At 32.4% G+C, this 17,167-nt stretch overlaps 1 protein-coding gene across 3 annotated transcripts; it reads left to right on the forward strand.

Annotated features, from left to right (window-relative positions):
• Positions 1-2,161: 2,161 nt before the first annotated feature.
• LOC123902527 (protein S-acyltransferase 11-like) lies at positions 2,162-8,695 on the forward strand. Of its 3 annotated transcripts, none has more exons than XM_045952284.1 (4): positions 2,162-2,319; positions 3,759-3,981; positions 5,981-6,279; positions 7,787-8,694. In XM_045952284.1, the coding sequence occupies exons 1-4, from the start codon at positions 2,293-2,295 to the stop codon at positions 8,285-8,287; spliced, it is 1,050 nt and encodes a 349-aa protein (XP_045808240.1). In that variant the 5' UTR covers positions 2,162-2,292; the 3' UTR covers positions 8,288-8,694. The 3 variants fall into 3 exon arrangements, with proteins under 3 accessions (XP_045808240.1, XP_045808241.1, XP_045808242.1); XM_045952285.1 differs by having other exon boundaries at positions 2,168-2,319; positions 3,711-3,981; positions 7,787-8,695; XM_045952286.1 differs by having other exon boundaries at positions 2,168-2,319; positions 3,749-3,981; positions 7,787-8,609.
• Positions 8,696-17,167: the final 8,472 nt, after the last annotated feature.

Consider the following 17,167-nt stretch of genomic DNA (forward strand, 5'->3'; position numbering starts at 1 on the left):
GGGTCTATGAATGTAATTTTTCAAAGATTGAGTTTTGTTATACAAAAATGTATAACGTCGTAACTTGTTGCCAGTGTCGCGCGCCTACCGCAGGACCACCGTTACAGACCGTTGATTTCCATCAGACGGCCAAGAGATGATCTCATCATGGCTGTCGGATCAATCAGACAGTCCAGATCATCCATCTCCATGATAAGCCAGCGCGTGCACCACACTAGATCTGCGCCTGGAGAGAGAAAATTTCATTTTAAAAAAGCAGGACACGTGTCAACTGCTGGGTGGTTGGCGTGTTTTTTTTTCATTTAATACTTTAAACTCAATTATTTCGTTGTAAATTAATTTTTTATTTTTTTATTTTTATACCAAAATTCATAATTTTTTTTTGTCTACAAATAGAGACTTGGTTCGTTTGATTTGGACACAAAAAAAAAAACTCAATTTTTCACTACCTTTAATTATCTTTATATAATACTGTGAAACCATTTAGCTGATAGAATGGTTTCACAGTATAACTCTCTGAAACCATTTTACTAGTAGAATGGTTTCAGTGAGTAATTTCTTAATTGTTTGCTTCTGAAACCATTCTGAAACCATTTAGCTGGTACAATGGTTTCAGAGCGTTGTACTTTGAAACCATTTCACTGATAGAATGGTTTCAGGGGAGTTGATTTTTAATTGTTTGCTTCTGAAACCATTTTACTGCTAGAATGGTTTCACAGTATAACTCTCTGAAACCATTCTTCCAGCTAAATGGTTTCAGAAGCAAACAATAGTTTTTAATTACCGTTTTATCTCATTTATTTAACGAAAAATAGTTTCAGGTCTCAAAAAATTTCATAAAATATACCAAAAGTTCCAGAATATTATCTAATATTTTATTAGAAACAAATAAAAAAACAATTGGTTTCAGAGTACAAATCTATGAAATTATTATTATTATTTGTTAAATGGTTTTAAATAATCAGCGGAATTTGTGAAAATAATTTCATGACTTGAACTAGGGAGAGTGAGGTACACAAGAGGGTTCTAAATAATTCATAGTACTTTACATAAAATTTTGGAAATGTTTTATGGAATTATAATATTTTTAATTACCTTTTTACTCATTTAATTAACTAAAAATAGTTTCGGGTCTCCAAAAATTTCATACAATATATCAAAATTTCCAGAATATTATCTACTATTTTATTATGAAAAAATAAAAAAAATAGAGCCACCATGAGGCCGCACGCGCCCCCACGCGCCGCCGGTGAGAGTGGGCGTGGGCGACGCGCACTGTTCATCGTCCCTCCCACCCGTTTTATGCAGAAACGGGTCGTGCGACCCGGTTTTTGACCCGGTTCGATCTCCCTCAATACTCAACGAAACTCGACGTTCCTTATATGAATTTTGATCGTTTTTCAATTTTACAAAGGTTTCCGGTATTAGTTTTTGAAATCGGCGTTCGATTCGCACGTAAAATGAGGTCGAAATTTGGAAGAAATTTAAAAAATGTAATAGTTGTTCTATTGTTTCAAAAAAAAAAAAGGGTATTTTTATGATGCAAATTACATACATGCCCCAGTTGCTCTATTGTTTCAAAAAAAAAAAAAATGGGTATTTTTGTCCAACTCAAAAGGTGCACCTTGCTAACTTAGACCTAACTAGGGTCAAAGTTAGAAAACCCCATATATATATATATATATATATATATATATATATATATATATATATATATATATATATATATATATATATATATACTCTCATCTTTAAATGTTCAAAAACAAATTTCTGTTATTATAATACAATATCTTCTAAATAATCAATTTATTTTTGATAAAAATACGGGTAACAAATAACCGTATGAATACTTAAGTATTCAAAGTATGGGTATTTTTTTAAATTGCCGATACGAGGATGAATAGTATAATATCCTATTTATAGAATGATTTCTACTTTAGAGAAAAGTAAATTTTATTTTGTAACGGACCAACTCACATAAGCCTCCAACTCACACGTATTAATATATAAAATAATTCAAAATAAATAAATAAATATAAATAGACAAAAAGATAAAAATAGTCTTTATTCAACTAAATAACAGTCGTGCATAACGAACAAAAAAAAAAAAAAAACAGTCGTGCATGAATATTGTTAAATTTAATGGTATTTTCCAGTTTCTAAAAGAAAGGAAAAAAAAAAAATGATTGTCAAAAAAAAAAAAATGAAAAACAAAGAAAATAAATAAAACATGAAAAAGAGACGAACAAATTTATAAACCCAGCTTATTCTCTTACAAGTTTGAATTTCATGGCTTCTTCTTCTTCTTCGCCCGAGGTTTGTTCTATCTATCAATCACTTTTCTTTTCTCATAATTTTTTTCATTCATCTTTCAATTTTTTAGGCCTTAGATTCTCTTATTATTTTCCTCGATCATTATTGTTTTTCTCATCAATTTGTGGTTCCATTTATTCGTTTATTTATTAGGGGAAAATCTATGTTTCAGTTAGGAAAAATGTATATAATTATTGAATAATGCTTTCTTTTCAAAGATTCAACCGTTAATCGTTATTTGTTTCATCATGGTAATATCCAATAGTTTGTTGCAAATTTTTTATTCTGAATTGTGAGATATAAGGTTGGCTTCTATTAAACTAGTTCTATTAAAATAATAATAAAAAGTAGTAATTGAGAATGAAGATGCTAGAATTTAAAGGATCCTTAGTTATGAAATTAATTTGTATAGGGGAAAACTATTGTAAGCTTCTTCATTTGGTGGAAAGATATGTTTTTTTTTTGTTTTTTGTTTGGTAAACCAAGGTATCTCTACGGCTATGCACAACTGCAGAGACTAATACCTTGAGGTAACTGATATCCATTTAAGGGGTTGATTTCTTCTAACAAATGTTTTTTCATGCGCACCGGTAAGGGATTGAACCCTGAACCAAATGGTTAAGGGACTCAAGTATCTACCATTTGTGTCACATGCTGTTGGTGGAAAGATACGTTTTTCTTTGGCATCTTTAATAGGAAGAGCTTTTTGGAAAAAAAAATGATTATTTACCTAGAAAGGATGAACTGACATGCCAGTGTTTGTTGGTTTTTCATAATTTGAAATAAATAAATTCCGTGTAGTAAAAATATGAATGTTGTTTACCTTTCAAACCAAAAAGCTTTGTAGCATGCTTCGACACATTAGATTGAAGATGAATTCGGTGTCCGGAATTTGTCACAACACTGACACATAATTTTTTTCCTCAAATTATTATGGGTGTGACGATGTCGATGTTCCATTGGGAGTTTTGTGTTTGGCAGTGTCTGTGTCAGTGTTTTGTAGCCTAAAAGACAATGGCGTGTTACACGATAATTTTCCACCTGATTGGCAATTACTATTCCCATACTACTTTCATGTTGATTCTTAGAAGTTTCCTAAAATTATATGGATGGGGGGAGATGAGAGACAAATTTAACCCTTTGATTTAAAATACTATGTCACACTTGTAATCAATCGCTTAAATGAAGAGTACACTATAATTTGATATAAATGTGAAGAAAATATCTGAAATTATAGAAATTTGTGTCACCATTGTATAGTTCATTAAACCTAGGGAAAAAGAGTAATGCATGTTAGTTTTTTTTCTTCTATACTTCATCTTTGTAATGTTTTTTTTCCCCTTAGTCTCAGTCATTACTTCATGGCTGTTATTGCTTGCCTTTTTTTTCGACAGTTTGAAAATTTTGTAGCTTCCTTGGTTGCTCATGTAAGTCACATATAGGAGCAATATGGAAATGAGGCTACTGATAATTATGAGACAACCTGCTGGGGTTGTGGACTTCGCGTTATGCTTCCATCGTGTGCATCTGTTTTCAAATGTGGTTGGTGCGGGGCCATTACAGATCATAACAAAAAGAAACATGATGAAAAGTGCTTTGGGTGGAGAGTACTGCGTGACCGATGCTTTCTTTCTGTTGTCATGGTATTTATGTTCTTTGTAATACGTAAGTCTCTTGTTCCTTCTATTCCTGCTTTTATTCATTGGCATCGTTCTTGACCAGACTTGCTTTTATTTTCCTCTAGGTTTAGTCCCATTTTCAAGTTTTCCCCTGTTTCAATTTTTCCATCTTCTTGACACTTCATTTTTATTTAATGTCTGTCTGGTATCTGAGGTTGAATTTATTCATTGAAATTTTGACTTCATGGGGTGAAATACTTCAGTTGCTAAATAATGCTTTGGAAATAGAAGTTTAGGTGATTTCCCTTATAAATATATGTAATGCTTTCAATCAGAAGGTTATGACTTATGAGTAAGACCTATGCAAATTGAAAAAAAAAACACAAGTAACATAATTCAGAAAGGCAAGAGCAAATAAGTAAGAGGCATCAGCTAAACTAATGTAACCAGTCTTTTAACACTGCTACTAAAGAAATCCCGTAACAATGAAAATTGGATGAGTACTTAAAGTAGGCATTAGGCACGAGGATCACTTCATCCCATATAAGATCCAATAGCAAAAACTTGTAGTAGAAGAGCTAACATTCTGTCATCAAGTTACTTTTGCCTTTTTCTTCATCTTTCCAATACAAATATCACTGTTGTGATAATCATTATCTGCTATGAGTATAAATACAACATAAGAGGCCAGACTGAGTCTTATACTAGGGAACTTGGACTCAGTACTGTCTCTATGCGATAAGAATAGCCAGAGTCCGGCAGGAAGGCTGCCAAGTCATGAAATTGTCCTAGCTGTCTATTTATGTTACAGTTTAAGTTCACATTTCCTTTGCCTAGACTTCTTCGCAGTCAGGTATTTTGACCATGTTCCATTCCGTATCTAGGTCAGTCTTTGATTCGGCCTGAAGGGAAAGCTGGTATAAGAACACCACACTAGGTGAGGAGTGAGGTTTAGCTACATGCATCAAACAATGGCATAATGTTCGATAGTAAGTTATGTCTAATTACAACTCATTTAAGTTTAAAATTTAAATCCTTCTTAATGTTCCTTATTTTGGTCATCATTGCTCTCCCTCTACCTCTCATTATTATGATCTGTCCTCCTTACTAGGGTTTCTTGTTTACTCTTTATATTGCTTTCTGTCTCGTACACCATTGAAAACTTTTGTCTTGTGATAAATTTGCCTTTAAACCTGGGTGCTCAAAGTATTTATTTTCATCCGCCCTGATATCCTATGGTTTGTATCTCCCTCTATTTCCCCATCATTTAAACAATGAGACTTGTTGTACGGTATGGTCTCCAATTTTCACCTCTTAGCTAGAGTTATATGCTTTCAGCCAGACCTACACTTCATAATATGTGTTTTACTTTTACATAGACAAAAACCTTACGTTTCCAAAGCTTATTTCCATAGCTCTACTGCTACCTAATGCCATTGTCTTTTGGGAGTTTTGAAATCCCAAAAGAACCCTTAAAAAACACTGGCTATTAACCTTAATACATTGCAACCAAAGTCATCTTCAGTTACAATGAGCAGTTGAGCACATTGTGTCAGGTCTCTTTTCTTTTGATAACTCCGTTTTAAAACATTCTATTTTCTGTCAATTTAATTTGGACATCATATAGTGCATCACTTTACCGTGCACTCTTAGTATCTTGACATCTTTCAGGTCTCCATTCTTGCGGCTTAATAAAATTGAGGGACTTTTGTTTTGTGACTTTGATGGGCGATTCAAAACACGTGCATGGTCATTACTTTATGGATTTAGCACCGATAAAGTCTACACTGGCTATGAATGTATAGAGGGCATGAATCAAATGTTTTTAATTTCAAATGCTCATCACTCATTAAGTCATATCTTTGGCTGATTGGTGCTTGCATTTTCTACTTTTTTTATGTCAAATTTTAAAATATTAGTTTGTGATTCAGTGTCCCTGTTATCAAGGTTCTTTATTAGATTTATTTTTGTGATATACATTCCAAAAATGAAGAACTGGATTATTCTATATTTTTCTCATGCATTTTATTTATTTGTTTGTGCAGTTGGTGGGGTGTGGGCAATCTACCCTGTAGTCTTCTCTGTCAGTCTTCTTTGGGGAATTTTTCACTCAATCATTACAACAATATTGTCCATAGCTACAATTTCCTTTTTTAGCCTTGCAGCATTTAGGTGTGCTGGAACACCCCCAAATATATTATGGGGAAGCTACCCGACGGTAGGGAAAGGTGACCTTGACAATTATAGATTCTGTCACTATTGCTTGAAGCCAAAGTCACCTAGAGCACATCATTGTCGTTCATGTGGAAAATGTATACTGGATATGGATCATCACTGCCCATTTGTAAGTTCTCATTTTTGCAATCTCCACTTGAATTTTGACTTGTATAGACGCATAGCATACTTTACTGTACTTAAAATGCATCACAAATCTGTTGTTTCCTTGTAATCTCATGATCAAAGTTTTGATTTTTGTGCCTTATTTTTCAATAATAAAACTATACCTTTCAAGTTCTAACTGTTCAAATGGATTCTGTAATAATAAGATCGGCTAACCCCTATTTGGCGACTCCAGAAGCAACCATTCATGGCCATTATGGGGAGATCCTTTATCAAGGAGATAATTTAGTTACATTCCTATATGAAAAATTGAGATCCGGTGATATAACACAAGATCTTCCAAAAGTGGAACAGATATTAGAAATACATTCGATTGATTCAATATTTGATGAATCTAGAAAAAAGAATTGATTGGAAAGAGAGTATAACAAGAATTCTCGGCACTCCTTGGGGATTCTTTATTGGTGCTGATCTAACTATAGCGCAAAGTCGTATTTCTTTGGTTAATAAGAAGTCCCAGCTTAGCTCATTTGGTAGGGATAACCATATTTTATATGCTAAACAAAACAAAATGAAGTTATTTGTTAGCTGCTACTGTAGAAGATTTTCAGGAGCATTCCTAGTTTAACTTTTGTTTTGCTATATAGTTAATGAGGTAGGTTATGGTCCTTAAGGGGCTCAAACATTCCATTATTATGATGTTGAATTGAATGGTTGGGAATGCGTTTCTTTCTTTTTTGAAGTCTTTATTATTCTTTTCCAGACGTTATAGTTTTCCCCTCTACTGGTTTAGTAGTGACAGAATAGAGAAGCTTATGAAAAATTGACTTTATAAGGGGACGGAGATAACAAGGACAATTTGGTTGGTTGGAAGTATATTTTGGATGCAGCAGTTAGCTGCACTCCCATGTTTTGCAGGGCTTTATCTAGAAAATCTTTATGGTATTTTCTTCTAAAATTGAATTTTCAATGCTTTGTGATCTTATGGGGCAAGAAACATGTGGTGTGCAATAGCTGCAGTCAATGCAAATAACTCTAGTGCATTGGAGTTTGTTTCACCGAGGTCGGGGCCCACACTTTTAGTAGAATACACATTTTTTAAGATTAGTCAAGTGTAACTTAAAAAAAGATCAATACTTTAGCTAATGTAAAAGTTAACATTGGATAATGAATTAATTTCAGGTAATCTTTTGTTTTTGATAAAACTATTGTGGAATTTAATGTATTTATTGCTTCGATAAAACCTTATTATACCTTGTCTTCTCTGTTACAAACGTATAACACATGATAATGGATGTCCTTTGGATATGAGGAAAGAAAAATATTTTTGGCGGATTTTTTCATTTTATTTTTATAAGCATTCTTGGTGGATTGTGACTTGAACTTGATGACTCCGATATGAACTGTGTTAAAATGGATACTTTTGTTGGTAGCTATACTGATAGACTATAGTTTCTAATGTGCCCTGTCTAAATGTTAGTTTGTTCATAGCTTTTGTAATTCTTTGGCAGATTGGGAACTGTGTTGGTGCAGCTAATCACTACAGCTTCATTTGCTTCATCATTTCTGCAGTTTTGAGCACAAACTATGTCTCTATAATGGCTGTGTATTCTAGCTGGCATATGTGGCCACCATTGTCACACACCCTCGGACGCTTAAAGGGGATTACTGGCCGAGACGTAGCATGGAGAATTATGAATGAAATTTTTATCGCCTTCCTGAGATCTGCACTGTTTCTATCGTCTAGAGGACTTCTTCTTTTGTATCTGTTTATCGCGAGTTTTTCATTGCAGATAGGATTGAGTGTTCTTTTATGGCAGCAGCTCTCTTTGATATATGAAGGGAAAACTTATTTGAGTAACTTAAGTTCACAGGAAGATAATGAAGAAGAAGAAGAAGAAGAAGAAGAAAAGAAAGATTGTCAAAATCTTGTTAGATTTTTCGGTCTTCAATATTCTGTATCAAGATTTTTGTCAATTTTCCATGTTACTCGGAAGAGGCACGACACATAAGAGGAAACTGTTATGTTTTGTAGTCAATGATGTCTTACTTTTTTTCACAATTGTATCAAAATATTTGTATCTTTATATAGGTATAATCCAGAAATTTTAAGAAAATACCACTGCAAAAAATATATACTTGTTAAGCATAAATGTACTTGTTTACAAGAGGAGATAGAAGTCTAGTGCATTATGTCTGCTGATAGATTAGCCTCTTATGAGACTTTTAGGTTTGTTTGTTTTAGGTAGAGAGAGAGAGAGAGAGGGGGAGAAATACCATTAGATGTGATTATGCGGATCTATGATATATTAGAAAAGAGTAAAAATTTCACTCATTCCTCTGTGGTAACTACATGATATATATTATATAGATACCTTGTTATATATTTGCTTAATAATCCCAATTCTAATAACCTTGACTACATTGTTGTTAAGTTTGATTTTAGTGTTCCATATGCATTATGTTATGAACCACTATCATACACTTGAAGGGTACTGAAAGTCAGGCATCTAAGTGGTGATTGGTGAATGCAATATGATATTTATATTGAAATTATTTATGTCTGAGATTGTGCATATATCCTGACTATATGCTATTAGTTCAAAACCAAGCATCTCCAATTATATTTTTCTCATTTTTTTAAGGTACTTATTTTTAGTTTCGTACATATTAATATGCTTAATTAGTAAAATGGTCCTTAAAGACATTTTTTGTTTCACATTGGTCCCTTAAAGAAAAAAAAGGACAGCTCGTGGCCCATTCGGGCTAGCCCATATTTTAATCGGGCTTTATCGGGCCGGACTAAAAAGTCCGGAAATAATTTGGGCTAAGATTTTCAAGACCCGAGCCTGGAAAAAAATTGTGCTTGGCGGGCCGGCCCATTCGAGCTAGCCCATTTTTGACAGCTCTAGCTGTAACAGTAGGAAATCCGGATCGATAGTGACAAATTGATATTTCCTGTTGTTGAAAACAACACAGTTTTCACGCAATTTAAATTGCCATTTGAGTTGAAACCGCAATCAAAATGTGGATATCGTCTAATTAACATTATCAAACAATCTGGATGCACCGACAATATGATTGAGTGACTAATAATCTCTTTAGACATGTAAAATCTTGTCCACTTAAAAAGAAAACAACAATAACAACAACAAAAAGGAACCAATAAATTTAATATATATATATTTTCGTATAATTACATGAATTGTTTTAATTGCCAAGTAGGGAAAAAGGAGAAAATAATTCCTTTTTTTTTTTTTATCAATTTCTATCGGAAATTACAATCATTTTGGTCAATGTTTTAATTCATTTTAGATTAGTTTCATGTTTTGAAAGTCATATATAAATTTTATATAGTATAAAGTATAATTACACTTGTAGGTATGCTATTTCTTTTTAGCACAACTTATGTGACTTACGAGATAAGTCTTTGTTTTATATCAGATATGTTTTGGAATAACTTGAAATGAAGTTTTTTTTTACTATATTCAACTTCCGAAATTTGACATAGCTGCATATTGCCGCAACATCTTTTAAGGTAGTTATTAGTTTACATCTTCCCCACACATTTTGTTATTATAATATATGACCTTATTGTATGAACTCATGACGAGACATAAATCTACCGTAGCCAAATTCCTTTTCCAAGAATTATAAGTGGTAGGTACCCGTACAACTCAATTTAATTAGAAAATATTTTCCTGTATAGTTTATATGTTTGTCTGTTTACACATAAACCTTATAATTTTTGAAGTTTTGGTCGAAATAGGTAGAAAACTCCATTGTCGTCTTGATTTATCCTCCAACCACAACTAACTAGATGCATTTTTGCTTCAATTGGTTTCACATCTTTACCACCTATAGAGGAGGAAGATGGTGATGCAAGGTATATGTCGGGTCTTCCCTTTCCAAAAATAAAATTTAAATTGGTTCATGATATTATTATATTGTGGACAAATTAGTCTATCTCTTATAACGAATCAATGACTAATTTGTTCTCAATATAAAAATATAAAAAGAATCAAATTAAGATTAAGTGTAATAAACCTTTTATTTTAATGATTTGTCAAAATCACTAATGATGTGGCACCTTCCCATTTTATAGTCAATTTCAATGATTTGTCAAAATCACATACATTTGATCAAAACATTATCCATCTCATCAAAATTTTCTTTTATTCCAATAAATATTTTTTAAATATAAAAAAAAGTTATGAGGAAATATTTTTCATTGTTTTTTTACCTTTTGTTTTTGAATAACATAATTAAAAAACATCGAGTTTTCACTACTATCGTAAAATCTTTTTTTTTGGTAATAAAACATAGTTTTAAAACCTGGATCGGTGATTGACCCGGTCAAGGTACTAGTTTCCTGGGTCACCGGTCAGACCGCATGACTATCAATCTAGTAAATTTTAAAAAAATAAAAATAAAGAAAAACTCCATTTTTAAGTTTACGTACTAAAAGAAAAAAGATATATCATTTTATTTTTGTTAAAATTGAATGTTAATAATATATTGCAAATTTTCTCATAAAATAATTAAATACTACAAATTTTGTTTAAAATAAATATTTCCTAATTAGTTAAATATTATCGGAGTATTGTATATATTTAAGGCTTGGCAATTGTTTCACAAGTAATCTAGCTGCCCCATTGATAGACAGAATAATAAAGAAAAATATTATAATATTATAATCCAATATTTAGAAAGTTATTTATTAATATATGCATAAAATATAAAATGAATAAGTTTTACTTGTTGAAGTGAAAATAGAAATTAAGAGTATGTGTCTAGAATGCATAAAATGAGTACATATAAGTATATAAATTATTTCATTATACATATATAAAATTGATTAAAATAAATAATTTAGGGATAACGCAATATTCATACGCACGGTAGTTGCGGTTGTGTGGATAAAACCCATATAAGCATGAGACAAATAGCTTAATTAACCGATACATAGAGATAAAATAAACATATATAGTAAATATCCGTAAATAATGGCGGCTCTGAACACGGTTTGAGATGGAAGAAGTCCAGGGCCCTATATTTGGAGAGGCACTATATTTTTCAGTAATGTACACGTACATATAATATGTATACATATTGGATGAACATAAATTTATTTTAATAGTATTGCAAATAGTTAGAGGATATATATGTTTGTTTTTTTGTAGTTGCAAAGTCAGCACAATTGTCTTTTATTTTTACAAATGTATTTAAAAAATATGAAAGGAAAGAAAAGAGAAAAAATACCAAAGAAAATGTGAAAATAAATAAGAGATCAATGAACGAATGCATGTATGATTACATGAAAAATTAAGGAGAATGAATTCTAATATATTTATGGTGTTATGCATGTAGGTCGTGGTTGTTTTTTGTGATTGGTACACATGACTCAAAAAATCATATTTAATACATGAAAATGAGAGAATTATGTATGATTTATTAATACTAAAATTTTAACTTTTTAAATTAAACTTCATAAGTTGTTGATAGTATCATAAATGTAATTGGTTGGTGGTGTTCTTGGTGATAATGTAACTTTAAAAGTCATATTTAACACATGTAAATGAGGGAAAGCAAATTGTGCAATATTTATCTAATATTAAAAATTAAAATTTGATGGTATATTATTTAAATTTGCGTGCAACATTTAAATTTCTAAATTAAAAGTAACATCCTCAATTTTAGATTTTAGATTAAATTCAAATTAAATTCTCAAACAAGAGTACATTCAAGTGTTTTTTTAACAGCAAATATATTATTAACCAGGTCCCTGCACAAGACGAACAGAGACCGATATAAAAGTAACTATATAACAGGGCGCCGTATATATGCGGAATGCCAAAAATAAATACCAAAACAAACACCACCTAAAAGACTAGGTCCACTTCCTAATTCCAAAATCACAAAGGCACCCCTCAAATTTCAGGCCACCAGAAAACACCAACCCAACCCCAAAAGTTGTCCAGAAGACATTCAAGTTTGATCTCTGACTTGAGCAACATTTGAGTTATTTTTTGGAATATGACATTAAAAGATACAGAAGTAATTAACACATACTTGGTGATGAAGTTATAAGAGGGTTGTTGGTAGAATAAAATGGAGGAATGTGAGATACAATGGAGATGGGAGTGGTGTTTATGTGAAGATGATCAAATGGAGAAATAAAGTTGGAATAATCCATGGAAGAGTTTGATGTTCAAGGAATGCAAGCACAAAATTTTACGCTCCAAAAGCTAAAATCCTAAGCAACTATATAAAATTAAGAATTCACTTGGGTTGGCCTGGTCGTATTGGCTTGAAATTTAGGAGGGTTTAAGTCTCAGGTTCAATTCGCTCTGATGCCAATTTGAGTGAGTTAATTTAGCTTCTTAAAAAAAAACTATATAAAATTAAGCTAAAACTATGAAAGAATGAGATCAACTAACTAAGAAATAAAAGATAAATTCACTAATTCTTCATTGAAAAGATTGAAAGTCTCAAAGGCTATATATAAAGTAAATTCTACTTCTAATTAAAATATCTAAATTATTTAATTAATTCTAATCTCCCACATGTCAGAATGTAGTTATCATGGCATGTGTATTGGACTGAACGTCTGAATTAGTGAAGAATTTGTTGTCTACCTTCGGTTTCGGGAAAAACCTCAGCAGTGCTAGGTTCCATAAGTGGATTTGTAGTTTTGACTTTGAATTAGTGGCGGAGGTGAGGAGCCAGAAAAATTATAGAGTCTGGATAGAAATCATTCATAAAAATTTTAGGATTGTCTTAAACTAACTTTTAAAAATTTTAGTTTTGCACTAAATTAAACCCTATCAATTTCAATTTTGGCATAAACTAACTCTTAAAATATTAAAAATTTTAGCTTAGGTTTGCTGGGCTTGGGCTCCGCACATGCTTTGGATCATGTATTTTGAGAGCTTCTTATGTTAAATTTTAGGATTGAAAAACACATTATAAACCCTTTGGGAGGTTTGTGGTTGAGAGATTGGGATAAAATTCTAGAAATTAGGGATTGCTCTTGTGAGAATTCTTGAAGATAATTTCTTGTTTTCCTCATATACAAAGCAATTTTGGACCGAACTGGATAAATAATTTATGGGTTTGTTCGTCTTCTCTCTTTATCTTGTTGTTTTTGTCTTGATTGAGTTTGCTTACACTTAGGTTACTATATTATTATTGCTTAGGCTGTTTAGTTTGGTTGTCATTGAGTTTGTCCCACTCACCTTTGTTCTTGGTGTAATTTGTTCGAATTCACGAAGTGTGCACCATAGGTACTAAATGAGATATATTGAGAAATTTTCTAGAGACAATAATTTTTGGTTGTGGAAACTGAAGACGTAAGCAATATTCAATAAAATTGTGTTGAAGCATTGAAGTGTGAGACATTGATATCAACTACAATATATAAAATAAGTGGAGAAGTCTGAGATGATAGATAATGGGTGGAGCAAGTTATTCTATTCTAGTTCATGGTTTCTCTTGGCTATGTGATTTATCCGGGGGGACAGGTGTTTTGGAGACATAGTATTGAGGGAAGGATCACGAAGGAGAGACCACAATGGAAATAGAACTAAAAAGTTTACCAAGTTTAAAGACTTGAAAATTGAAGATAGTGGTGTATGTTAAGAGAAGAGATTATTCATAGAGAAAGAGAAGCGGAGGCTAGGGTTTTTACATTAGGATAAAATCAAGTTGCAATACAATAAGTTATCTTATGAATATATAGTAAAACATAATTGACAAAACTACCCTTAGCCCAAATACATCCAGAAAGCCCAATTACATTCTCTAACATCTCCTCTCAAACTCACAATGCATTAACATGTAGCATTGAGAGTTTGTCAAAACAAGAAACAAATACGAAAATTTAAGAAATCAAACCAAAATTAACCAAATCAACTAATACCACAACCATCAGAGAGCGGAACTAAATCAAATTGATCCAATATCCAATCCAAAGCATCTGAAACCGAACCAATCGAACAACTCCAAGCTAAGCCGGACCAAATTGTACCAATACAAACCAAACCAAATCAAACATAATCCAAACTATCAGAAAGAAGAATCATACCACCAAACAGAAGAATCAGTCAATGGAGAGAAGAGCAACCGAAATAGAAGAACAAACGGAGGGGAGGAAGCAAACCAAAGAGAAATCATCAGAGAGAAACTTCCAAACATAAGAGAAATCATCAGGGAGAATAATCAAATTAGCATAGAGAAGAACCAAATCAAACAGAAGATGTCAACATAGAGAGGAGCAATCAAACAAAAGAAATTAATAGGGAGAAGCAATCAAACATAAGAAAATCAACACAGAGAAAGAAAATCAGCAGAGAGAAGCAATCAGACAGAATTAAGACGAGAATCATCAGGGAGAAGCAAACAGAAGAAAAACAATCAGACAAAAGAAATTAACAGGGAGAAGTAATCAAATAGGAGAATTGACAAAGAGAGAGTCAATCAACAGAACCAAATAGACCAATCTAAATGGAACTAAACAGAATCAAATCAAACAAATTCAAACACAACCAAACTACAAAATCAAACCAACAACAAAGAGGGGATGGACTAAAGAAGAGACAATCAAAGAGAGGAACCAACATACCAACAAGAAATCCAAAATGCAATGAACAGAACTCTTCGGCACAACTAAAACATAAAGTCCCCCATCTACGGCATGTCCCAATCAGACTCCTGAATTTCGGTCACTGAGGAATTAGATAGAGTCAAACCTTTTACAGAGGAGGCAGACATAGCATGTGGCTGAGTGGAAAGAAACTTTTGGAATTGCTCGATAAGGTCAGATGCTTGTGAAGTAGTCTGATCAGGAGAATGAGCAGCAACATTGGATGATGGAGCCATAAAATTTGTTCTACTTGCCCTCAACAATTTTGGACATTGTGCCTTCCAATGACCTTTCTCCTTGCAAAATGCACACTCATCAATACCAATCTCAGCCCTACCTCGAGGTTTACCTTTGTGAAAAGGAGCAGCAAAAACAGATGGAGGATTTGAGAGAATTCCTTTTCCTGGATGCAAATTTGAATGAGACTTAAGTCTAGTTTCTTCTGCCAATAACTCACTTACTACAGAATCAACTTTTGGAAGAGGAGTGCGATGCAGAATACTTCCACGAAGTCCCTCGAAATCATCACGAAGAGCCATCAGAAGTTGAACCAAACGTTGTTCTTCTCTATGATCAGTGTATGCTTTGACAACTTTCAATTCAGGTGATTCCATAAGAGCTAACTGATCCCATAAATTAGTCATGGCCGAATAGAATTCATGAATTGTCATATTATTCTGCTTAAGCTCCCTAATATCACTCTCAAGCTTATATCGTTTTGCAAAATTGGATTGCTCATACAAACGTTTCAAATGCTCCCAAACCTCTTGAGCAGTATCAAATTTTGCCAATTGCATACCTATTGACTGAGACACTGAATTGTTTATCCAAGTAATAACCTTTGAATTATTTTTATTCCATGTTTTCAAAGCTTCTGCATATTTATCAACATCCTTTTTATCTGTTGGCTTAACATAAGTTCCATCAATATAACTCCACATATCTTTTCCTATGAGAAAATTTTTCATTACATAACTCCAATAAGGATAATTTTCTCCATTCAATTGGACACTTATAGATTGAAGAGAATCATCTTTATCACTAGCCATTGCAAACAAACAAGAGCCAAAACACTACAATAACACTTATAACCGAAATGAAATCAAATAAGTAGCCCCAAACTTCAAAGTTAACACACCTTTAATTTTGTCGAGAACTAGTGCAAACAAACAAGAGAACCAAACCAATTCTAAAACAACCCAACACAACAAGAGGACAAAAAATCTACCCACAAAATCCAAATATTGACTAATAATTAGAAATAGGCAAGTAACAAAGGGGATAGGAAACCAACCAAACACATAGGGATGAGAGTGACGTGAACAACACCGATCCAAAATAAAAGAAAATTGAGAGAGAACAAACGGAACCGAAACTTACTGCATAGATGAAGGAGCAATTGCCATCAAACTTCCAACACCCTAAAGAAATCAACCAAGCTCTGATACCATGTTAAGAGAAGAGATTATTCATAGAGAAAGAGAAGCGGAGGCTAGGGTTTTTACATTAGGATAAAATCAAGTTGCAATACAATAAGTTATCTTATGAATATATAGTAAAACATAATTGACAAAACTACCCTTAGCCCAAATACATCCAGAAAGCCCAATTACATTCTCTAACAGTGTAGACTTGAATGTCTCAAGAGGAAGAAGCAAGAGCAGAGGAAATGAAAAATAAAATAAATCTTGACCTATAAATCTAAAATTCTAAATCAAAGTATAAATACTACATTCGTCATAAAACCATAAACTTCAAGGATTGTCCTAAGAAGGAATGCACTATAGTGGTGACAAGTTTTGAAAGAAGAAGAGTTGGATCATGGAGTCAAAGTACGCTTATCACGTGTGTCCAAATTAAAGATCGAAAATATAACCTGCTTATGATACTTATTTGAAAATAATATAAAAAATATTATGAAAAGGTGTAAACATGCATCTTTGGATAAAAGTGCATGCATTAATGCCGCCAAGATCCATTAAAAGCAACACTCAATAAGAAATTAAATCCAAACTAATAGTAAATCATACATAAAATGAATACTCATGAATATTAAATCTTGTCAAGATTTAAAAGTCATATTTTAACTACTTTTTCAGCAATAAGTAAAAAACAAAAGACTACCTCAAATGAAATGAGCATCCAATTGAACCTACCAAACACCTCAATGTTTTGATATGAAAAATGATGAGACAACAATTAAGCATGTGAGACATAATCACTCCACAATCTTCAAAGTAGTACAACT

The sequence above is a fragment of the Trifolium pratense genome, linkage group LG1 (assembly GCF_020283565.1).
Source record: "Trifolium pratense cultivar HEN17-A07 linkage group LG1, ARS_RC_1.1, whole genome shotgun sequence".
Lineage (NCBI taxonomy): Eukaryota > Viridiplantae > Streptophyta > Magnoliopsida > Fabales > Fabaceae > Trifolium > Trifolium pratense.

Excerpts from the sequence above, each read along its gene's own strand:
- LOC123902527 (XM_045952284.1), top strand. The coding sequence starts at position 2,293 with ATGGCTTCTTCTTCTTCTTCGCCCGAG. Across the intron at positions 2,320-3,758 it reads CTTCTTCTTCTTCGCCCGAG|GAGCAATATGGAAATGAGGC; the intron begins GTTTGTTCTATC and ends AGTCACATATAG. Across the intron at positions 3,982-5,980 it reads ATTTATGTTCTTTGTAATAC|TTGGTGGGGTGTGGGCAATC; the intron begins GTAAGTCTCTTG and ends TTGTTTGTGCAG.